The 23,983-nt window shown below is 35.1% G+C and overlaps 2 protein-coding genes across 2 annotated transcripts; one reads left to right on the forward strand and one right to left on the reverse strand.

Moving 5' to 3' along the window:
- Window positions 1-5,571: 5,571 nt before the first annotated feature.
- Window positions 5,572-7,166, forward strand: LOC132029563 (transcription factor WER-like). Its single transcript, XM_059418833.1, has 3 exons — window positions 5,572-5,749; window positions 5,859-5,988; window positions 6,619-7,166. Exons 1-3 carry the CDS (start codon window positions 5,638-5,640, stop codon window positions 7,133-7,135), a joined length of 759 nt encoding a protein of 252 aa, XP_059274816.1. The 5' UTR covers window positions 5,572-5,637; the 3' UTR covers window positions 7,136-7,166.
- A 2,986-nt stretch (window positions 7,167-10,152) lies between these two features.
- LOC132052681 (uncharacterized) lies at window positions 10,153-20,725 on the reverse strand. The gene is made up of 8 exons (XM_059444336.1): window positions 20,305-20,725; window positions 17,581-17,720; window positions 17,350-17,449; window positions 17,033-17,131; window positions 16,370-16,717; window positions 11,327-11,419; window positions 11,009-11,215; window positions 10,153-10,739 (listed from the first exon to the last, which is right to left on the reverse strand). The coding sequence occupies exons 1-8, from the start codon at window positions 20,623-20,625 to the stop codon at window positions 10,476-10,478; spliced, it is 1,572 nt and encodes a 523-aa protein (XP_059300319.1). The 5' UTR covers window positions 20,626-20,725; the 3' UTR covers window positions 10,153-10,475.
- Window positions 20,726-23,983: the final 3,258 nt, after the last annotated feature.

A 23,983-nucleotide genomic window follows, 5' to 3' on the forward strand; every position in this document is an offset into this window, starting at 1 on the left:
TACCACCTATTGGGGCTAAATCATATCAGAATTAGACCAAAGTCTAGAAGCTCCCGAAAAGAGAGTTCCTTTTTAATTTATTTTTTTAAGAAAGTGGGTCATTCTTTTGAAATCTAATGAAAGCGAGAACTTCTTTTCTTGGTCCTTCAAAGAATTATACTCCACGGTTTCGTTTTTAGTTAATATAAAAAAGAATGATATTTTTTATATTTAATAATAATTTGACTTTAAAATATTCATTTTATCTTAATGAAATGATTTATAATCACACAAATATCAATGAATTATTTTAAACCACAAATTTTAAAAATCATCCGTTATTTCTTAACTCTACTCCCAATCAAACACTATTACATAAATTAAGATGAAGATAGTAACAAGAAAATAGCTGAAAATACCATGACAGACAAACCAATAAAGTACACGGAGAGTACTTCCTTTCTTGGAAAGAAGCCAGTAACAACAGTAGTTTGATGGTATCACCCTGTGGTTCTTCATCCTACAGCAGCATTATTACGTTTGACGAAAGCCAAAGGATGAATGTGGATCAACCAATCAGTGAAATGGAAAACACGGTCATCTTGGAGAGCAATCCTGAAATTCATCAGTCAGATAGTTTGAGCATTGAGTCATTGGATGAGTTTGACACGAATTCATTCTGGTTTCATCTACTTAATGATGCCCACCGTCTTATTTTATGATCTATATGTACGGAATGGCAAATGCTTTCACCAATTGAGTAATACGACCTGAATATGTGATAGTAATTTGTTTTCAAATAAATTTCATTATAAGTAAGAACCCTACTACCTTTTATTACTTGTAGAATAATTAAGGAGATTATACGAATGTCCAGGGTAGTGGACTCTTAAGAAATATATATCTATCTAAAGAAGTAGTAATATAATTTTGCGTACGCACCACAAGTAATAAGACGCTTTGTTTTGGTGCTAGTCTTAAACACTTCTATATTGTTACTTTTTTTCCTTTTCAATATAAGAGGCAATATTCATTGGTACTTCATGTCATGGGAATAAATTGGCACTTTCAATTTTTCTGATTCTTACTTGAGGAAAAATGAAAAAGATAGAAATGTTAAGGAGCATATATAGTCCTTTTACTTCTGAACTGTCTACGCAAATGTACCCTCATTTGCAGATGAATCTTTTTTTTTTTTACCCCTCCCTATAGGAGCTCCCACCTTTTCGCTCTCTTAGTGACTCAAACATGCAACTTTTTTGCAGAAGAACCTAGCTAATAGGCGAAGTCAAAATTTAAATTTAGTGAGTTCAACTTTTAAAGTCCTCTTAGCACTGAGCTTATTGTACTCTATATCGAAGATAACGTGTTCACTAAAAAGAGGAATTAGCACTATTAAAGTCGTCGTCGCTGAATAGTCTGTAACTAACATAGTTTTTCTGTTATCAAATATATTAGCGATGAATTATTGTTGTTTAGCAATAGAAATTGTTTGTCACTAATTCGTACATATGTTTAGCATTAATTTGCCACTGGCTTCCCCATAGCTCCCCAGCACAAGCAATATTTTTAAAGAAGAAATTCAAGATAAAGGAAGAAGCGCTGATAATGGTGAATGGAGAGGAAAGTCAAATTAGGTCTATTATTCTGACGGTCAAATAAATCACATTTTTTAAAGGGAGAACTTTAGCGAAAGAGCAAATCATGCAACCCTAAGAGAAATTAGAAATGTTAGTCTAATCTATACTCTTACTTAAATGTTTAAGAAGGCTTTATCAAAAGTTTTCAATAGTCGTTTTTCCACTTTATTTCTAATATAAATATAAATAAAGAAAAAAATGAGACGACAAACAACCCAAAAGAGTGATTACATCTCTTTTTTCTTCTCCATGTTTTCCAAATATCAATACGGGTATGATTAATTAAGATGTTAATCTCTTCTGAATATTTAAGTTCTTGTTTACTTTTCTCATGAACAAAACTTGGAAAACCATGGATACTATTCTTTATTATACCGTAAACCTACTGACAATACTATTTAAAGTAATCTTTTTTTTTTTAATTAAAGAAACACACCTATTTACATATTTAGTTTTCCAGCAAAACAACTACCTTTGGTATCCGAGATTATAATTTTTTCATGTAATCCAAAGTCAACTTTACTTTTATGGAACATTGAGATGATAATTATGCTTATGGTATAAGCTAATTATTTACTAGCAACAATGAGTTCACTAGCTTATTAATCAAACTCTATACAAGTACTTCTTAATAACTCACATTAGATGACTTTTTTCTTTTTTCTTGGAAGACAATACCAAGTTGACTGTTGAACTCCAACAACACGTAATTAGACCAAAAGACGATCAAAGTGACGAGGTAGGTATTTTTTCTATCCATCTGAAACTTGATTGGTCCCTAGCTTTGATAAAAAATCAAAAGAATACAAACCATTGCATCGACTTTAATGACCTTGATAGACAAAAATATTGCATATTCCTGCAAAATCCGATTTTCGTCTCTTTCACTGTATATTATATATGTGTAACTCTTCATAATGGATATTGGGAGAAAGAATGCATGAACATATGAGGATTATTACACTAATAATTGGATGTAACAAGAAGCTTAAAAGAAGTGGACACTTAAACTATTCTTAATTCCAATGACACCGTAGATTTGAGAATTTGATACCTTCAACGCTTGGAAAAGCTTCTTAAAATCACTCTTCATAATATTTTTTGTCCACTTGGAATAATGATTGAATAAATTAGGTAAAACCGTAGCCTTGTATCTTTCTGGTTGAATTTTGACACTACAACAGTGACACAAAAACAACTGCTGTACAAGTTCAAAAATTTAATTTGACGATAGATTTGTAAAAATACTGGTCAAATCCCAAATTAACAAAAGGAGTAGTGGTTAGCTAGTTGAGTACAATGTACCTCGTGTTTTATGACCTTAAAAAAGGGAATTGTTAGATTGCCCCTTCAAACCAAAAGGAGTTTTCAAATTTGTAATAATTTTATAACAACGATAGTGATTGATTAGGTACGTACCATCATTTTTTAAGAATATCTAGACCAACGAATATATTTCGTTGTTTAATTCTTCAGGTCTTTCTTTAACAATTTATCGACTTAATCTTTTCTAGGCATACATCAGAAAATTGACCTCTAAGCTCCCGTCACTCTCACTATCTCTGCTTCTTCCTCGTTCCTAGTTGGATCCTTCCTTATATTTGCTTTTCCTAATTTCTACTTTTTTGCTTTGCATTTTATAAAAATTCTTTAGTTGTTGTTTTCTTGTTCTAGCAGTAAATATGATAGTGTGCCAGTGCCTCCCTTATTTCTCATCAAACAATACTCCCCCTATCCCTTCTTACTTGTTCCTCGTTGATTTGGCACTCCCTGAAATTAATTATTGGAAGTTTGCTTTACTAAATTATTCTTATTAATTATGTTTTAGAAATATAAGTTTGATTATATTTACCCCAAAAAAGGTACAGTTAAATTTGTTAGTGGTGTAAAGAATACGTGAATTGATTTGTTATAAGTAAGTAGAAAATAATAGCAATTAGTAATGCAATCAAGTAAATATAAAGCAAGAATACAATAAAATAAGTCTGAGCCGTATGAGCTTAGAGGAAATCATTCAATGAGTTTCCCTCGGGTTAAACACTTGGCCTCGTGAAACATTTATTGGTTTGGAAAAATGACAAAAGAACAATCTTGCTAATAATCAGAATGAAATTGTATAACTGTGTGAAAGATGTATATTTTCTCCCCCCTATTACACTGAGCTTAAGCCCTTTTTATAGCTGATAATCGCTCTCTTTGAGCTGTTAATCGAGTCCAATAATGAGTAATAATAACTAGTAAATGCTACTTTAATATAGAAGTGTAACATTTAGCTCCGAATCTGGACCGGTTACGTAACGTTTGTTGTCCATAAATGACCTGTATCAATTGCACTTTAACATTTGGCCTGGATTTATATGAAATCACTTCTTCCGGATTAAATCAAACACCACACAATTGTTTGACCCCGTCTGCTACGTGTCTCTCGTCATGCCACGTGTAATGCTAAATTTCTGATATATACAGATTCTCCGTACTTTGTGTAGTTACTTAATGATTAGGGTAATCTTAAAAATAAAAAATAAAAAATTCTCTTGATTTGCAAAAATGGATAAATAAAAAGAAAATTTTATTTTTAATATAAAGGACAAAGTAAAAAAAAAAAATGAAGGGAGTCATTCTCATACTTCACCTTTACTACTTTCATTTGTGTACCCTAAGGCAGGAAAATGGAACAGATGAAAGTGGCTATCTACTATCGATAGTCTTAACGTTTCAAATAAGAAAATGTTATTCATCATAGAGAATGAGAAGAACGCATATTATATGAAATATCGATTTGAATTTATCTCAAGATCTAAATGAGAAAAATAAACCAAATATACAACATAAACGCTTAACTCCTTCCGTGAGAAGTATGGATGAGATTCGTTTAAGTTAAATTCGTAACGGATACTCCTCGACAATACCAAGTTGATAAATTATAAAATTTAGAATTGGTTAGATTATTTAGATATAATTTTTTTCTATTTTCTTCTATGAAAACGTGTGATTGTCTAACTTTCAAGCATAAATTATTAATAACCTAAAGCACCATGGACTTTTTAAAATAGATTGGACCAAGTCTAGCTAAGGATTTAATTTGACCATACAGCCGTGGACTTTCTTTAGCTAATTACAGCTGGTTGTATCCATGTGAATTTTCGAAATACTATTTTTTCTTTTGACTTAATTTTATAACACAGTGAAGAAATTAAATAGCAATTTCCAGTTTCCTCAAATACATTTTACTTTAAAGAAAAAGAAATGCATAACTAAGGTGGGCATGGAAAACGAACAATGCAACCAAACCAAAAATTGAATCAATCCGGACACTTTTTTGGTCTGATTTTGATTTTAATTATAAAAACCAACAAGATTTGGTTTGATTTTAGGTAATAAAAAAAAAAGAGACTGTAAAAAAACCGAATATGTGTATGTGTGTGTATTTATATAAAATTTACAGTACAGTGCATTATACTTTAGCTCGTAATCTTGGTGTTTATCTTATAGTAATCCAATTATTTGTCTTTACTTCTAGTTTGATTTGTGATTTTATTTATATAATTTCAAGAATGTCTTTCATGCTCAAAGTAACTTGTCTTTGAATATTTTAATTATTCATCATTAGTAAATTTAATTATTGTTAAGATATCTTGGGATATTACAACTAAATCTTTAGTTTTTATTTTATTATATTTATGAGGAGAACTGGAATATTATTTTGACAAACTGATCAGGTAAGAAAGCAAGAATTCATTTTTCTGTTCCTACTCTAACAGCTCACTCTACTGCCAGCCTATAGAAAAATTCAACTCCTCCTCCTCCTTCAAAGAATTATTATAAAAATAAACCTAATTAAATAGACAAACGAATGAAGTAGTTGCGTAGAGTACTCCCTTTATTTTCGTGGAAAGAAGGCTTTGATTAAAGAATCTAGTAGTACACTTAGGTGGAAATTTTCTATATAAGCCTCAGTTATTAATATTTGCCAATACAAGGTTGAAAGTACAACTGAAGTAGCAAAGTACTAATTAAGATGAAGGAGATAATAAAGAAGGGGGCATGGTCACCTGAGGAAGACCAAAAATTGACGGCTTATATCATGAGATATGGCATTTGGAATTGGAACCTCATGCCCAAATTTGCAGGTCTCACCACTAATATGAATATGCAACTTATTAAGCGTATCCTTTTCGTGTAAATTCTTTATATTCCTCTTCTTAATTTGTCTCTTGAACTTTGGTCTCGTGGTTGCAGGGCTTTCAAGAACAGGAAAAAGTTGTAGACTTAGATGGATGAATTATCTCCGCCCTGATGTTAAGAGAGGGCCTTTTAGTATGGAAGAAGTAGAAATAGTCGTCAACATGTATCAGGAACTTGGAACTAGGTGAGAAGTTCTAGCTTTAAGCTTTTGAATGGTTGAAGTAGAGATAATTTTTTTAAAAAAAATTGATTCTTATTTGTGGCAAAAATCGGTATAAACAAATATTTTTTGTACAACGCATTATATGTTGCTTCTAGTTTAGTTCCCAGCGATCATAAGTCGTTGAAAACATAGAATATTTTTTTGCTGTTTTCAATCGTGTCAAACAACTTAGCTAGGGTTGGAGTTTTACTAGTTTGTAAGTAGAGATCTAGGTATTTCTTCATAGTCCATTATGTTTGTGTGATTTACAGTTTAGTCAACTAGTAGTTTGACTCATTTTGTTCTACTTTAAGATGTATTATTGAAATTCTTAACTCGGATTATTATTGTACCACTAATTAAGTCTAGGCATATGTCGTATCGGAGGCATATTACTGTAGCTAAATGAATTAGGAAAGGCCAACGAAAGTATTATCGCTTGCTATCAAACTTTTTTTAATCCTTTAGCTTTGACGTACTGAATGCCTGTCCCTAAATTTATCGAACGTCTTCATTAACTATTCAATCGACCTACAATTGTGGTATCAAATCATTCTAATTAAGTAGAATTGTATCTAAAGTGAACCTTTTATCGTTGTGTATTATCTCCAGATGGTCAGCCATTGCTGCAAGATTGCCAGGAAGAACAGACAACGAAGTTAAAAACTTCTTCCACACACACTTAAAGCATCTGAAATTGAAAAATATTGATTCCCTGGTGACGTCTAGGACAAGAAGCAAAAGGGTACCGAAGAAAACCAAAGAAAATGTGAAGATAAATGTCGACAAACCATCACCTGATGTTTCTTCAACCCCCAGTAGCATAATTACATGTGAAGAAAATCAGATGATGACCATGAATTTATTTCAAACATACGACGAAGGGGATTGCTACAGCATTAGTTCACTTGTTGATCAACGAATTATTGACATGGAAAATAGGCCAATTATAATGGAGAGCAACCCAGAAACGTCAACATCTGAAATATTATTAGATCATGCTACTTCCAATTCAGTTAAGGACTCTCCCATTTCCGTTTGTTCGAGCTTCGACTCCTTCGACCAATACTTCGATACGAGTTCATCCTGGTTTGATGTACTTTGGGATGCCCAACATCTTATTTTCTGAGACATATTCTATGTTATAACTTAGAACCCAAGTTTTGCATGCTTTTTTTTCATTTTTTTCAATTAAACAAAGTTCCAACTAAAAATGTGGGTATTAGACAAACTTCTACAAGTTTTTTGAATGAGTAATAAAAGTTGTTTCGTACTCTTTCTATAGGAAAGAGTTGAATCTTTATTTCTTCCTTTGTTTCGAGGGTTTTATTATTCAATATGTGAGTACAATAAATTTGTACAACAGTCAACGATTTGAGGTATATGAAGCTCATTCTTCAGATCTACTTTGCATTTGCCTATTGTAGAATTGCTTCCTTTAATAAAAGGAATAAATATTGTAATAGACGTCACCAATGGTCAACATAATCTCACGTCTGTAGAGAACATATAGAAGTTTAACAAAATATCGAAAATATTATTTCACTCCATCCGTTCACTTTTACTTGTCCTTTGACTTTTCATATCACGTTTAAGAAAATAATAAATGAAGCGCATAATTTACCAATTTACCCATATTTGCATATTTTTATTGGATTTGAAAAATGATTTGAAGTGAGTATTTAATACTATGGGTAAAACGGGAAGAAAAAAGTTGTCTTATCTTGATATGCGTAAAATGACAAGTAAAAATGAAATCTATTTTTGGAATAGTGGACAAGTAAAAGTGAACGGAGGGAGTATTAAATAGAAGGTTAACGGAAGTGATATTTTCTATTCGTGGGGTAATTGGACTATCTTGGTGTCACTGACAACGAAAATTGATGATCCTAATTAAGCACTTATTAAGTTCTAAATGATTTATTCGTGTTCAAAAAGTGGATAATACTGATCAACCCTAAAAAGAAAAGAAAAAAACGATGAGGATATGAACTGTTTAGTACTGAAGTAGGTGATCACTTGAAAAATCCGACATTGTTACAAGCAACTCCATCACTAATATGTTAGAAATAATATGGAAGGACACATCCAAGATACTCATCGTCCCACTTTTCCTTTTAATTGATTGGTCAAATATTATAAAATCGAGTTACTGCATAGAGGAGAAAAAAGACAGAGCAAACTAATTAAGGTAAGTGATTTGATATTATGATATGTTAACAACAAACACTACTCTCATGCTTTTATTTACTGTGAAAAAACAATATAAGATATCGTCTGTTTTCTTTATAAGTAAAAAATAAGTAACATTACCTTTTCACCTTCTCAGTTAGCTGTTTCATTAACTTACTTTCTTAGAGAAGATTATTATCAATTTTCCATTTGCGTCAACTGGTTTTGTGATTGTAACAATTCTTTTTAGTTTTAATGTCCAAGTTTCCAAAAGATATATGTATTTTTACCCGTAAGAGATATAAAAATAAAACACAAGAAATCTTTGCAGGTCATTTTCTTCTATTCAAACTGACGACATTAAAAAATTTCAATCTCGCAATTATCAGTTAAAACTTTAAGGTTCAGTTAAATCTAGATCACTAATATATACTCTATATATAAAAGATAAGCTCTTTCTTATCTTTAGATAATCCTTATTTATCTTTAAGTCATCAGAAAATATGATTAGGCCGCTAGTTTTCACCACGAGCACATAGTTGTTAACTCATACGATGTGCAAAACACTTGTGAAGACTCTGATTAGTGCATAAAATACATACTTCTTGAAGGGAACAGACATAAACTTCTTAGTTATTACCTTCTTGACTTAACTAACCTCATTTTCCCCCATCACTTACCGGGTTAGTAGTAATAGGTTTGCCACGTAACTTACATAATTAGTATTGACAAGTTCACCACAGTTCGCCCTTCTCTTTCTTTTTTTAAACATCCAGGCAAAATCTACCAGTAGATATTTATTCTGTCAAACCATAATGTTATTTACGGGAGCTTTCGTTGTGGGCCAGCCTTCTGATAACTTAAATGAGGCAGAAATGTCTTTACCAAACTCTTAACATATAGGGTAAAAGAGTTAACTTGATGACTGGACTATCAACCATAGCATCTCAACAAAAAATCTTACTTTCTGTATTTACATTTGTCTAAACCATCTCCACCGATTCTCAACTCCAGCCACAGAGATGACAATAGTTTCGGCCAACTAAGAGTTTGATGTTGCTTGAAATACCATGTTTAACTGCTGCAAACCTCATTGACTACCAATGAAATATCTCCAGTTTTCTCTCGCTAGCAAGCCATTAATAAACACATCTTGTAAGCAACGCCCTCTTCTTTACTTATCACTTTCCAGGCTGAATTTACCGAAACGTGTCCTGTGGGAATAAGTTTGGTTTAAATGGGACGATACAGTTCTTGTAGCATTGGTGCATATGGGCATATTTCTGCAATGATGCCTTCATTCTCTAATGTCTTCCAACCATTTTTGCTAACAAAGCCAGTACTTCCTCTTCTCCTTCTATTTCTTCCTCCTCACTTCGCACGCACACCCCCCCCCCCCCCCCCAAGAGCTATATAGGCTTCCATTTTCAAAGCTTTGAACCATGCTCTTCGAAGTTGAAGAGTTATCAACCCCGTACTTGACCCTTGTCGGGTGGTCGCCTTCGCCAAACTTTGCCTTCATGTAACAACTCCCAAAGTGTATTGACAATTCTGCCGTTCCGCCAAAGCTTTGCACCTAAAGCTTCGCCCTTCTCTTTCTCTTCTTAAACTTCATGTGATATAGTACGGAAGGGATGCCAAGCCATGGCCAACTCCTGGGAAATCTGAGGCCATTACCAACAGTCGAATGCAACTTGGTCCACCTGAAGCCCATGACCATTTCCTCCCATATTTGGGCATCTAATCAGGGAGATCGGCCATAGTTTTCGCAATGAATCCAAGCTTCTTTCTGAACATCCCTTTCCCAAGCAGCTTAATTAATGCAGGGAAAATAACAGTAACGATAAAACATGTGCCAGGACCACCAGTGTAATCATAATAATTGGGCAATGACTTGGCTGAGATTCAGCAGAACAACTGACTCCGCGTAGTAAATCGCCATGATGGATATTGATTCTCAGAGGGGTAAAAAAATGGATCAATTGCGATATAGAATTAAATCATATCAACTTCAGCAGTTAGAACCGACTACACCATATCTGACAGTCAAAAGGTAAAACTCAACAAGCTATATTTATTTACAAGATCTGATTAGATTTTATCTCACCAGAACTACTGGCTTTCACCTACATACAATGAGAACTTTTTTCAATGGATCAATTAAGTAAAGAAGAGGGGTGAAATCAAGCTTGATCAGAGTTCTAGTTAATCAAAATGAGCATGGCATGGCTGCCTGATCACCAATATGAAATGGTATAATGAATAAGAAAAACATGGCCTGAGCGTCAAAAAGTTGCTCAAAGTCCTGGTATTGATTCAAGATTGTATTTCTCTGCATTTAGAGTTTCAGCCTCTCGGTTTTCTGGCATTTTTGGCTCCTTCATGGCATCGAGAGAGTGTAGATATGTGTAGGAAGCAGTTCTATTTGATGGAGGAGTAGGATTGCTGATTCTGCTAGCAAGGAAGCGGCGGATCAGGCCTCTGAGGAAGGGAGCCATGGTGTCTGGTTCATGCTCCAGGTAATACATAATACCACCCATACAGGCACAAAACAAGGGCACCTGTACAACAATCAGAAATGGCATATTTGCTTGATAAGTTTCATTTCATGATTTATGAATTACTCAAACCTGTAATTTAAGAGACCCAATATTTCCAGAACAAACTTCCTGTAAACACTTTAATCGTCTCAATGTTTATCCATATTTATCCACAATATGCTTTAACTTATACAAGTAGACAATTAAGAAGTCATAAATTGTAGGATGAAATTTTATGAGTGGTTGACAGAACAAAAGCACCAAATTGCATGAAAGGTGAAACAAGATACCTCTGCATTCTTGATATCTGGAAGCAAATGGCGATTCACTAGTATATACCACAAAGAATCTGCAGCTCGAGGAAGAACATACAAGGCAAGTTCTCCACGTCTAGCTTTCTTCTCCAGCAACACAGAGAGGCCCGAGAGAGCCCCAGCTACCCAATATACAAGCTTATGGTCCTTTGATGCCACCTTCCGGTGGGAACATATGACAGCCTTTTATTGAGAAAGAGAAGTTAATCAGTAAAGCTAAGCAAGTCAACCAGCAGCACCTAAAAAAGAGCCTAGGGACTCCCAGATGTATGAGGCATCAAGAACATAAACTACCTGGAAGATTCCAACAAAGGCGGACAAGAAGGTTGTCGAGCGAACAGCCCCTGTAAGGGCATACCAACAAGTGCGTGTAGGAGCATCCATAAACTGGGATAAGATTTACATAAGATCAGCAAGTTCATTGAAAAGAATTACTTTAGAAGAAACTCTTTTTCTGTTTTTTTTAGAAAGGTAACAGAATAATATATGCTTAGCACAAAGTCTGTGTAGGGAGCCATGTAACAGCTAAAAATAAAAAACAAAAGTGAGTTTCTCACAATGGTTCTATAATGTCTAACAGTGAGTCTGCTGCTTCTAAAAGTTCGTTACACTGAAAGTAGAATAAAAATAGACCGCTACTCTTAATTTTCTAAATATAGCTACTTTTTTATTCCAAAATATCTTTCATTCCGTTCCTTTTACAATCTTTATAGACTACCAAATACATTCAGGAATTGTGCTCCACCATTTCTTCTGTCTCACGTTTCCTCCAGTGTTCTTCCAGGAAGCAACCAATTCTACAGGAAGCTTTGGCATGATCCATTTGATTCCTTTCAATTTAAAAATAGTTGCTACAGCTGATAAGTCACTACACAAAGCAAAAATAAATGGTTGATGCTCTCTGATTCTTCCTTCCCACATAAATATCATTTAGAACATAGTTGTATCTGACAATCAAGTCTTCTAGGCTTTTAGAATCCTCTCTCTCTGATCCTTCGTGTGTTCTTTATCCTATTCCTATACAATTTAGCTTTCTTTATGCTATATCTTTATTTTGAAGAAAGATGGATCTATAGAGGAAAGGATAAATGCATCCCCCTTCTCTTCAGATTTTCTTGAGTCCAACGAGCCTCTTTTAACTACAAGACCAAGTAAATCAAGCCAGCTTATACGGTATTTTAACTTCCCAAATGTACTTCCAAGGCCAGATGTGTCCAGTATGAGTGAGTGTAATGTAGGCAGATTTCAGTGTGTATTCTCCTCTGCTATGTTGCAGCAAAATCAATCTATTTTCATTTGTTGTAGTTCCTTGAAATTGTTCCAGCACCTTGAATAGTTCAGCCAGCCTATTAACCTCCCAGTCATTTAGATATTTTCTGCAATTTAGATTCCGTCCCTGTTGATCCGATACCTCATGAATTCTCGCATCATAATACCAGACTGAAAAATCAGGAAAAGCTCCTTTAGAATACCTTGTTCACTCTAATTATCCTTCCAGAAGGAAATCTTCATTCCATTTCGAACTTTGTCACTAATGTTGCTTGCAAAATGAGGACATAAATCCCTGATAGAATTCCAGAGTCCAGACACTCGCACCAACAGGGTTTATGACTTGCTAAGAGCACCATTGTCCCTATTGCTCATATTTTACAGTAACGACTCTTCTCCACAAATCATGCTCCTCCAAACTGAATCCATAAAATCATTTCGTAAGTAAACTTCTATTATGCTTCCTCCAGTTTCTTATACATAAACCAACGTTCCTTTTTACTGTTCAGCAAAGTGCTCCACTTGATTAAATGGTAGCATCTCCTTTCTCAGTTGCTTTGCCAATTGAAGTTTTTCCTCTGCCACGTATATTCTCTTTTCCGCTTTTGCAGGCAAAGGGAATATAGACATCAAATATGTAGGCAATGATCTGGAGAGATAAGATTAGGAGCAAAATTATATAGGACAACGTGGGAGTGGCCTCCGTAGCGGACAAGAGGGAAGCGAGGATGAGATGGTTCGGGCATGTGAAAAGGAGGTGTGCGGATGCACTAGTAAGTAGGTGTGAGAGGTTGGATATAGCAGATTTAGGAGAGGTAGAGGTAGGCGGAAGAATAACTGGGGGAGGTGATTAGACAGGACATGGCACATCTTCATCTTACCGAGGACATGACCCAAGATAGGAAGGTATGGAGGTAGAGGATTAGGGTAGTAGGGTAGAGGGCAGCAGGTAGTAGGTGGCCGAGTGTTGTCGTACTTTTACGTGGGAGGGTAGAATCATCTTCTCATCTTCTCCTTATCTAGTAGTATTATTTAGTATTCGCATAGTATCTTATACTTCAATTTGTACTATTACTTGTTACTTCAGTTGTCGCTATTTTCCTTTCAATCCTACTTTGATTTCACTTCTTTTGAGCCGAAGGTCTATCGAAAATAGCCTCTCTACCCACAAAGGTAGGGTAAGGTCTACGTACATCCTACCCTCCCCAAACCCGCTTGTGGGATTACACTAGGTATATTATTGTTGTTGTTATATGTAGGCAATGAACCAAGTACAATTTTCACCAAGATTACTCCCCAACCAAAAAAATAACCCCACATAGCAAGGTACTGATTTTTCCACCTAGCGAATCTCTTTTCGCATCTTTCCAAATCCCCATTGTAAATATTTGGTCACTTGTTTTTCGATCCCAAAGGTATGCCCAGATAATTTGTAGGGAGAGAACAAGCTCCACAACCTAGACATTGTGCAAGTATCTAACATCAACCATTTGATTCACCAAAAATCTGGACATGCAAGTTTCATTTCACAGCCTCGAAGTTTCATTGAATAATGTTTATTCAACTTTGTCACATTCCTGTGCATCCATAGAGAAGCTTTCATCTCTACGATTTTGATCTGAGGCTCCACTGGAAAAGCCACATCAACAGGCCATAAATCTGATTTTGTAGCTTCGTACTCAACTAGTTGCTGCTCTACCTCCACTGAATGATTGAGGGAAGACTCTTCTTCTTCTTGTTGAATAATTGCCATGGTTCATCAAATCGAGACACTGTAGAAGTGTCTAGAAAAGAACGAGCCTAGGGCAATAAATTGACTTGCAATTCCACCAAAAAGGATCGGTCTCTGGCCCAAGATGTCTGGGTCGAAATAACAGGCCCCATCCTTAGTCAAAGCTGCTGACATGTCTGGGACTTTATTCTTTCTGCCATGAGCAATATCAGAGTTGGGCTTCAGGATAAGTTGGCCCAATTCATTGGCCTGCTCCGCTGGCGTTACTTCATCCCTTCTGGATATCTCCTGTGCACGTGCCACACCATTCCCTTTCTCCAATAGTTTAAATTTGAATTTTCATCGGCAACACCCACGTGTCTAGTCTTGTCTACAAAAGTAGACCTTCTGTCTTCAAGTACTACATAGGGTCTAGATGGTCTTCCATCTCCACCTGATATTCTATCCGAGCTCACCGTCACTGGCGACTCACACCATACAGGTATTCTATTAAGAATCCCCCACCACCACTTCCTAGGGTTTCGGGTATCTTCTCTAGCAGCCCCAGGACCTTTATCCGATCCCACCTAAGGTGATTTTTCTCAGTTTTTTCCTCCATCTTCAACCAACCACCACGGACATCTCCTAATATCTTCAGAACTTCATGTGACCACAAGTGCAGAGGAAGCCCGACAAGTCTTATCCATACTAAGCCGAAATTCAGATTTGCTGGAACACAATGGCCAGTTGGCAACCACCATTCAACTTCAGAATTGTCTGCTTCCATCTCCATTCACCTGTCATGATGTGCTCCGCCATTTTTCTTGATGGGAACTCAAAAAGGAACGAAATCCACTCATCTCATAAACTTGCACTCCATTAGCAAGTTTCCATATGTTATAGACCCATCTTCTAGCGTCTGAGCATGTAGGCACCTCAACCACATCGTTGGATGTTGAAGAGTCCCACATCGGATGAAAAAGGGATGGATGGTCTCCATATATATGGACTTTGGCAATTCTCCCCTCGTGGGCTTGCTTTTGGGGCTGAGTTAGGGTCAAGATCCATTTCTTTACACAGTATCAGAGCAGGACTCAACCCAATTATTGTGTATCGATGCTGGGCCCTCATATTAAATTACCTACGCACCAGATGTCCAGCCTTAGGTGTGAAGCCACAGATGAAAAAGGGATGGGTGGTATCCTTGTATGGACTTGGGCAATCCTCCCCTTATGAGCTAGCTTTTGGGGTTGAGTTAGGCCCAAGATCTATTTATTTAAACCGGGAAATCTCCCAACAACACATATGCTCTAAACCATTTTCTAAAGATGAGAAACACCCTGAGATTACTACTAGATTGTTCTGTGACTGTGCAGAAAGAGGGAGTGCCTCCCCTGACTGCCATCTACTTGACAGATTCAGCATAGAAATAATTCATTTTAGGGGCCTGAATGTCTCTATTAACTGGATCATTTCTATTAATGAATCTTTTGATTTAGTTGTCAAATCCCTCCATCCTGCATTTGAAGTGATTGTGGCAGAATGACGAATCTCCCAACGTTATTATGTTTCTGAGCAAAGTAGTAGTTGGATAAATGATCTCTGGTTTTCCATCTTCTTACATTGTTTCCACATGCTTCGGAAGCAAGGTGCAACAAATGGCAAAACCACATTAAAAACTTCTTACTCAATGTTATTCTTCGACTTAAATTTCGCATGCATTCAACCATTGATACCTGATACCACACCTCTGCTCTTGACTAACTTTCTGTAATATCAAAAGGTTTGTCTTCCACCTTGAAATATTTTTTTTTTTTCCATTGAACCCTTAAACTAAGTTTTTAATCAATCACTAAAGAAATGATTGAGAAAAAAACATAGTTTCTCCCCAGAAAGTGGATGGGGAGACAAAATAAGACCTTAGACTATTACCTCGAGAAATGTGCCCGGAGCATTTGTTGAAACTTTCTTACTTTAAACTAGTAATTTTACTACTCTAGGTTACAATACATAACTTAAAGGGTAGACCATCATAATTTCCATCACATGGTCCTCGTAGCACTGCTTCCTAATGGATCCAGGCAACTTAAACAATAGAAGACAAATATAACAGAATCGACAGCAACATACTCTACACCCCTAGTATATTAATCATTATATTTCCAATTTATAACTGCATTTGACCTATAGAAAGCCGAACATATATACCAAGGAAAACCCAATCATGTCGGTCTATGATCTCATCTTGTTTAACAGAAGTACCAGCAGCTCAGTTATATGATTTTCCCGGCAACAGCTTAACAAGAAATCAAAGCAGAAAGACAGGCATAACAGAAACCAATATTAATAAATTGTACCTTCTGCAAGCGTAGAACGACAAAGGGCACAAAAGTCAAAGAGAAGTAAAGAGGAAACGTTTTCCGGAAAGTAGCTGCCGCTGCATTAGCATCATGAACTAAGCAAGACTTGGTCCCTGGGTGAATTACAGAGCACGGGATAATAGAGGGAAATTCTTCCAACTTCATGGCAGTAGAACCCTTTGCTTTGGACAAATAGGCATGTAATGAAGCAACATCAACTGGAGAGCCTCTACAGCAATCCTTAACAGCTTTGTAGACTGGTGCTGCAACTGGCCCAGTCTTCTGAATGAAATCTCTATATGCTTTCGGAAGGCTCTCAGGACGCATTATAAAGGAATACATAACCTGCAAAACGTTTAAGATTAAAACCAGATCTGTAACTACTTTGTCCAGATGTAAAAAGACAAGTTCTCTAGCATCGTATGAGAAGTTCAATCCCTTATGCATATTTAAATTACTAAAAAGGGGAAAAGGAAGAAAGAACAGAAGAAGAAGAATAAGTTCAATCTCCTACGGTATGAACTTGGACATTTAAAAATTTATGATATCCCAGCCACCCCCTTCCAATCACCAAACTGCAGATAAGTACAAGGAATTTAAAACATGGGTGAAAAAGGTTCTTAAAAATTCGTGAAAAAAGTTAAGCACCCCGAGAACTACCTGGGCACATGCCAGTGCAAAGAGTAAAGAATCTCCATGACTCCAGTGACTTCCCCAGAGATGAAACCGGTTCTTGGATTTGGCAGAATTATACGCACACTGACCAATTGTAAAGTCATCAGAATACAAGCCAGTAGAAAAAACAGAAAAGGAAGACATTAAGTAATAACTAGTACTAGCAGCTTTTCTCTCTTTTTTTTTTTTTTTTTTTTTTTTTCTTCTGTTTTGGCACGGTTTTTTTTTTTTTTTTTTTTTGCTCTTTTCTTCTGTTTTGGCACGGGGCTGTGAGTAGGGGAATAGCCAAGGCATGCATGTACCTGTGATAGCCTTGCCAGAAGATACAAGGCAAGAGTCCGCCGCCTGTTGGAATCATCTAATGCTAAAATAGACAGACCTGCCACTGAACCTGCTAAAATTCTGCCCCATCATCCCCTTTAGCCAAGTCAAATATATTGGATAGAATATCAAGTATCAAAAGCTTCTCAAAGCAAAACCAAGGAAAAGTAAGTCAAAACTTTTAAGTTGAGAATTCAGCATTCTGTACTTACGCATTTAAGGGTGTCTCTTTTCTTCTCAGCTTTCTTAGCAAGCATCTTAGAGCATGATAGGAACCAGTAAACCCCCCAAAGAGCAAACCAATTCGACATGCTTCCTCTCTTACAATTAGATCTTTTTCAGAGACAAGTTGCTGCAAAAACACAAGGATTCAGAAATGCACAGAACAAGAAATGAACCCTCCTATGTATTCATAGGGGAGACCAAGGACGGATGGACAGACATATGACCAGACAGAAATCAGCATACATGTACTCTAAAATTGTAATATCCTCTTCCGTAAAATCTTCTTTTATATTCTCTTTTACTTATTCCCTCGTGATTTTGGGGGTTGTCCATGCGGTCAAAGATCAATAACCTCCATCTAGCCTTTATGCTACAGTTGAAATTGCTAATTATTTCACAACTTCCTGAGGTTTGCAACTCCAAGACAACTTATCAAGGGGCCGGTAAAATACCGGAGAAACAAGTTCAAACCATTAAAAGGTCAAAAGTCTGGGATTTCCAGCCCTTTAACCTTCTAATCCTTAGAAATTGCAGTGATTAAGTATTTCTTAAAAGTAAACCCTGAATTAAGAAAATTCTGCAGCATGAAAAATTAGATCATCCGGCAATATGTTCTTTTCAAACTTAGTGAACGGAAACATCTCAGTAGCTAAAGGAAGGGAAATCAACCGAGACCCAAAACAATTGTGGAGGCAGCGCACAAGGTGTACTCCATAGCAAATATATTTCACCACTAAAGAGTAAATTAATTGATGTTGAGCTACAAGCAAAAGGAACAAACAGTGAGACAGGTCCACCAGTACTGAAAGAGCAGGCTTTATCCCCAAAAAATAAAAAGAGAAGTAAAAAAACATGCATAAATTTTTTGTATGACTTTTCAACATCAGCTGACTATTCAAATGGTGTTACAAACTCATGCAACAGACACACAAAGAGCGAAGAGTAGGATTGACTAAATAACCTTATGGCCAAGTGTTTTGATAAACCCACATGTCCCAGTAGCTGATGAAAACACAATAATACGTAACTGCCAGAACAAAGTCAAAAACCACTTGGAGTGTAATCACCGACAGTATGGTACTCCAGGGCACTAAAAAACCAACACATTCAATTGATAACCATTCCGAATCTCAATCAACTAAAGTCAATCTGAGGAAATCTAAATAGAATCATATAGAACGCAAAAGCCAACTAGGACGTTGATGCTTATTGGCCAAAATGCCCCTCCTCTTGCAATTATAGGAATGCTGCTATGAACTACATCATGTATAACATATTTCGCAAAATTATTTCATCCCAGCTTCATCAAAACTTGAGCAACTTCAAAAATAAAATTCAAATCTTAAAACCAGGGTCATCAGAACTGAAGCAATTTCTCAAAAAAAAAAAGGACCTTGAAACCATACTTCTATAGGAATATCTTTCTAATAACGAAGTTCATTCCAGATCATGATCTTCTCAAACACAAAATAGATATATCAGGAACAAAAATAAGGTTTAACTGAATCACCAGAAAATAAGTAAATAGAATCAGGAACAAGCTTTAGTAAAAACAAAGGCAAGCATTCAACAAAATTACAACACCGAAACACTAAAGGAGTATTTGACGGTACAAAAGATTTTATTCTATTGAAATACATTGTCCAACCGACGACAGGAAAAATTCAAAATATAACACACTTGAGATCAATCTAAAAGCGAAATGAAGGTAAAACGAAAAAATCATAAATCAAATTAATGATAAATTACATAATTGACAAAATGCTCAAGTAGAGAGGTAAATGTAACACAGTTGAGAGCAGTATAAAGGAGAAATGAAGGTAAAACCAAAAAGTCATAAAATAAATCAAATCAATGATAAATTACTCTAACGTACATAATTGAGAAATGCTCAAATAGACAGGTAAATATACAGATTTTGAGAATTTAGGAACCTTCAGTCAAACGGTGAAATGAAGGTAGAACCGAAAAATCATAAATCAAATTAATGATAAATTAATCTATAACGTACATAATAGAGAAATGCTCAAGTAGATAAGGTAAATGTAACACGGTTGAGATCAGTCTAAACCAAAAACTCATAAATAAAATTAATGATAAATTGCTCTGTAACGTACATAATTGACAAATACTCAAGTAGACAGGTAAATGTAACACAGTTGAGATCAGACTAAACCAAAAAATCATAAATCAAATTAATCTATAACGTACATAATTAACAAACACTCAAGTAGACAGATAAATGTAACACAGTTGCGATCAGTCTAAAGGCGAAATGAAGGTAAAACAAAAAAATTATAAACAAAATTAATGATAAATTAATACAACAACAACAACATACCCAGAAGATAGGTAATTATACAGAGTTTCAGTTTGAGATCAGTGCAAAAGCGAAATGAAGGTAAAACCAAAAAATCATAAATCAAATTATTGATAAATTAATCTAATACATAGTTTCAGAATTTTGTTACCTTGAGATCAAATAAAGAGGAAAAAGACTGACTGTGAGCAAGCTTAAACGCAGGGAGGAGAATTCGAGTAATTAACTGTATCACAATTAGGAAACTAAATTTATTGTTATAACCTGATTTTCCAACAAAATCTACCTATTTCTACAATTGAGATCAGTCTAAAGGCGAAATGAAGTTAAAACCAAGAAAACACAAATCAAATTAATGTTATTCTCAAGTAAATTTTACGGAGTTAGTTACCTTGAGATCAAGTAAGGAGGAATAAGAGTGTCGACGAGCGAGTTTAAAAGCGCGGAGGAGTATTCCAATACCAACACGGACACCATAAGAGAGAAGAAAACTCTGACAAACATTACCAATAGCATTAGCAACACATGATGATTCATCAGCATGGTCACAAGGCGGGTAAATACTACGTGCACGACGTTGACGGCGTTGAAGCTCTTCAATTGCCTCTCTTAAACGCTCCTCTGCCTCACGTAGACGGCGCTCCGCTGACACACTGCTGTCAGCGTTAGATAACGGTGACGGAGACGATGGTGAAGAGGACAGAGGATGCATTTTCCTTTTTTGGAGAGATGGCGATTGATGAGGGTTCTTCGACTCGCATCTGTGTGAGAGAAAAAGACAAAAGAATTGATTTTGGTTTTTTTTTTTTTTTCCTTGAAAGATGTGCAGTGATTGAACGATTTAAATTTAATGATGTAATAATTCCAATTATCTAATCCCTTAAGAAATTAAGTTTTTAAACTATTACTCCCTCCGTCCAATTTAAGTATCTTACTTTCCTTTTTTATCCGTTCCAAAAAAAGGTGTTTCTTTCTATATTTAGTAAGTTTTGACATGTTTTAAACCACAAGATTTAAAGGACCCACACATATTTAATTTAATAACCACAGGATTCAAAAAGCTACCTTTGTTTCTTAAACTCCGTTTCAGTCAAACTAAGACATTTAAAATGAGACGGAGGAAGTATTCTTATTTATTATTTCTTCCGTCTCAAATTATTTGTCGTGATTACTAATTAGTTGTCTCGGATTATTTGTCATTTAAGGAGTTCAACCAGTGGCGGATCCAGGATTTTCATTTAGGGTGTTCGTAAAAAAAAAACAAAAAGCTAAATATACACTGTAATTTTTTGCCGAGGGTGTTTAAAAGTTAATATATGGACATAAATACAGAAAATTTACCCTATATATACACTGTAATTTTTTGTCGAGGGTGTTCGGGTGAACACCCTGGCCCCCAAGTAGATCCGCCCCTGAGTTCAACGCGCAATTAATTTATTTTTCCCCACTTTATCCTTAGTAGAATTATGTCAATGACACATAAATAGGTGAACGGTTAATGGAGAGATATTATAACTTAGACATAAATACGGGAAAAGTTAATCAAATACCCCCCTTATCAATATTTCTTGAGGGGCATGCAAATGAAAAAAGAGAAATAATTTGAGACAGGGGGGGTATCTAGAGCTGGAATACTAGTAATGGACTTGAGATGTGTACGTACTCTTCACTTAAGTTTTTTATGTTAATTAGTCAATGTTTATTACGTTCAAGAATAATTATATGTACTTAATTATCTCTTAGTTTTCTAAAATGACTATTATTTTAGATCATTTATTTTTAATAAGGACAAAAAATAAAGTGAATCGGAGTGAGTACTTTCGTATCATTTTATATATTGATGTTTGTCGGGATACAATATTACTACTATATATATAAGGGAGAATTTCCATCTTTTTAGCCCTCACATGAATTTTTATCCTTTTTTACCCTTACTTGAAATTTTTATGACTTTATAAATTGTCACACATTTTAGTAAATTTTAAGAACATTTAGGGCTTTTTTTATAACACTAAAAAAGATAATGTCATGGAAAATGTTATAGTGGCCCCCCACAAAGCATACTCATACATATTTGAGTTGTTTATGTGAAAATATTATTAAACTTTTTGCAATATATCATTGTTAAATACTTCTAAAATTTATCAAAAATGTAACTAATAGCCTTTCCGTTTCAATCGAAAAATGAAATCCGAAGTATGGTAGTTAATTAATCAAATTTTACGTGCATACACTTTTAACATAAAACTATCTAATAAATTACTATATTAAAAGAGGAACTATATTATTTTTATACATGTTCTAAAAATGTTTGAAAAATATTGTATTTAAAGAAATATAATTTCAATACAGTAATAATACTAGAAAATTCCAAAAAGTATATTTTTTACTATTCAAATATTTTGTAAAAAAACGGATAATATATTTTATATAATTTAGGAGTAAGAATTTTTTTCATGTTAAAATTAAATATTTTGTCCTAAATTATATAACATATTCATTATCCGGTATTTTGCAAAAAATTTTTGGTGAAAAATAAGTTAGCCAATATGAGTTCAATTCAAAGAACTCAAATGAAATTAATTTAACATATGAAAAGCTCAATTTGGATCATCGGGGACTTAATCTCAAACGGAATGAAGTGATTCGGGATAAGGTGGGTGTGGCCCCTATGGTGGATAAGATGCGGGAAGGGAGGTTGAGGTGGTTCGGCCACGTGCAGCGGAGATGCGCTGATGCGCCAGTGAGGAGGTGTGAGAGGATGGCTGTGGTGGGCCTGAAGAGAGGGAGGGGTAGGCCAAAGAAGGCCTGGGAGAGGTGATTCGGCGGGACATGGCGTTCTGGCCATCGAGGACATGACCGGTGATAGGAGGGGGTGGAGGTCGAGTATCGGGGTAGAGGGTAGTGGGGGCCGCGAGGTTTCCTTTCTCGTACTAGGAGTATTTTTATCTTGCTTCTATGTGTTGATCTTGTCTATCTTTGTTATTTTATCATTTCATTGCTCTTGCTATTTCTCATTTTCACATGGTTTTGATTTGCTGGTCCGTATCTGAATCTTTTCCCTTGTTTCCCTTGTTTTCTTTTGAACCGAGGGTCTTTCGGAAACAGCCTCCCTACCTTCCAAGGTGGGGTAAGGTCACGACACTTTACCTCTCCCCAGACCTCACGTTGTGGGATCCAACTGGGTATGTTGTTGTTGTTGGTGTTGGGGACTTAATCTCAAAAGAGCTTTCAATTATTGATTTTCTTCCTAAAAAAAAATTAATATATAAACTAAGAAAAATGTTTTCCGTTAACATGCGTTTTTATACTTTAATATTTCAAAAGTCTTTCGAAAACATCAAACTGATGTTGCAAGAATAAAGAACCAAGAGCAGGATTTTTTTTTTTTAAATATACCAACAAATTGAATTATCGGTAAGTAAAACAAAATATAGGTAAAGTACCAAAAATAATTTTTTAAATAATTGAGAGTGAGAGTTCAGCTTTTTAATTGGGATGAAACAAATTAATATTGTGATTTCTAAAAAGAATAAAAAATACTCTCCGTTCACTTTTACTTATCCATTATACTAAAAATAAATTTTCACTTTTATTTGTCTACTTTAAAGATATCAAGAGAAAGACAAACTTTTTTTCTTGTTTTACCCTAAACATTAATTATTCATTTTCAAATCATTCTCCAAGTCCAATGAGACTATACGCCAATTAATATGGATATTATAATAAAATATATATTTAATTTATTAATTTTTAAAGAGAGTGCAAAGTCAAAAATGAACAAGCGAACGGACGGAGTATTCTTTTCAAATTGATCAAAATAAGTGCTCTATTTGGCGTCTTGGATGGCGTGATATGCCTTCTCTCCCTGGGTGCCGCAAGCTGTTGGCCGAAATTTTTTGTACGTCTCTCACTCAATCCATATTAATTGTGTGTGTGAGTTCGAAAATTTTTATACGTCTCTCACTCAATCCATATTAATTGAGTGAGTTAGTTCGAAAATTTTTATACGTCTCTCACTCAATTCATATTAATTGTGTGAGTTAGATCGATAAATTGGTAACTTAGAA

Source organism: Lycium ferocissimum, chromosome 1 (genome assembly GCF_029784015.1).
Source record: "Lycium ferocissimum isolate CSIRO_LF1 chromosome 1, AGI_CSIRO_Lferr_CH_V1, whole genome shotgun sequence".
Lineage (NCBI taxonomy): Eukaryota > Viridiplantae > Streptophyta > Magnoliopsida > Solanales > Solanaceae > Lycium > Lycium ferocissimum.

Excerpts from the sequence above, each read along its gene's own strand:
- LOC132029563 (XM_059418833.1), top strand. The coding sequence starts at position 5,638 with ATGAAGGAGATAATAAAGAAGGGGGCATGGTCACCTGAGGAAGACCAA. Across the intron at positions 5,750-5,858 it reads CCTCATGCCCAAATTTGCAG|GGCTTTCAAGAACAGGAAAA; the intron begins GTCTCACCACTA and ends TCGTGGTTGCAG. Across the intron at positions 5,989-6,618 it reads TATCAGGAACTTGGAACTAG|ATGGTCAGCCATTGCTGCAA; the intron begins GTGAGAAGTTCT and ends TATTATCTCCAG.
- LOC132052681 (XM_059444336.1), bottom strand. The coding sequence starts at position 20,625 with ATGCATCCTCTGTCCTCTTCACCATCGTCTCCGTCACCGTTATCTAAC. Across the intron at positions 17,450-17,580 it reads AAAGAGACACCCTTAAATGC|AATTTTAGCAGGTTCAGTGG; the intron begins GTAAGTACAGAA and ends ATGATGGGGCAG. Across the intron at positions 10,740-11,008 it reads CAGATATCAAGAATGCAGAG|GTGCCCTTGTTTTGTGCCTG; the intron begins GTATCTTGTTTC and ends ATTGTTGTACAG.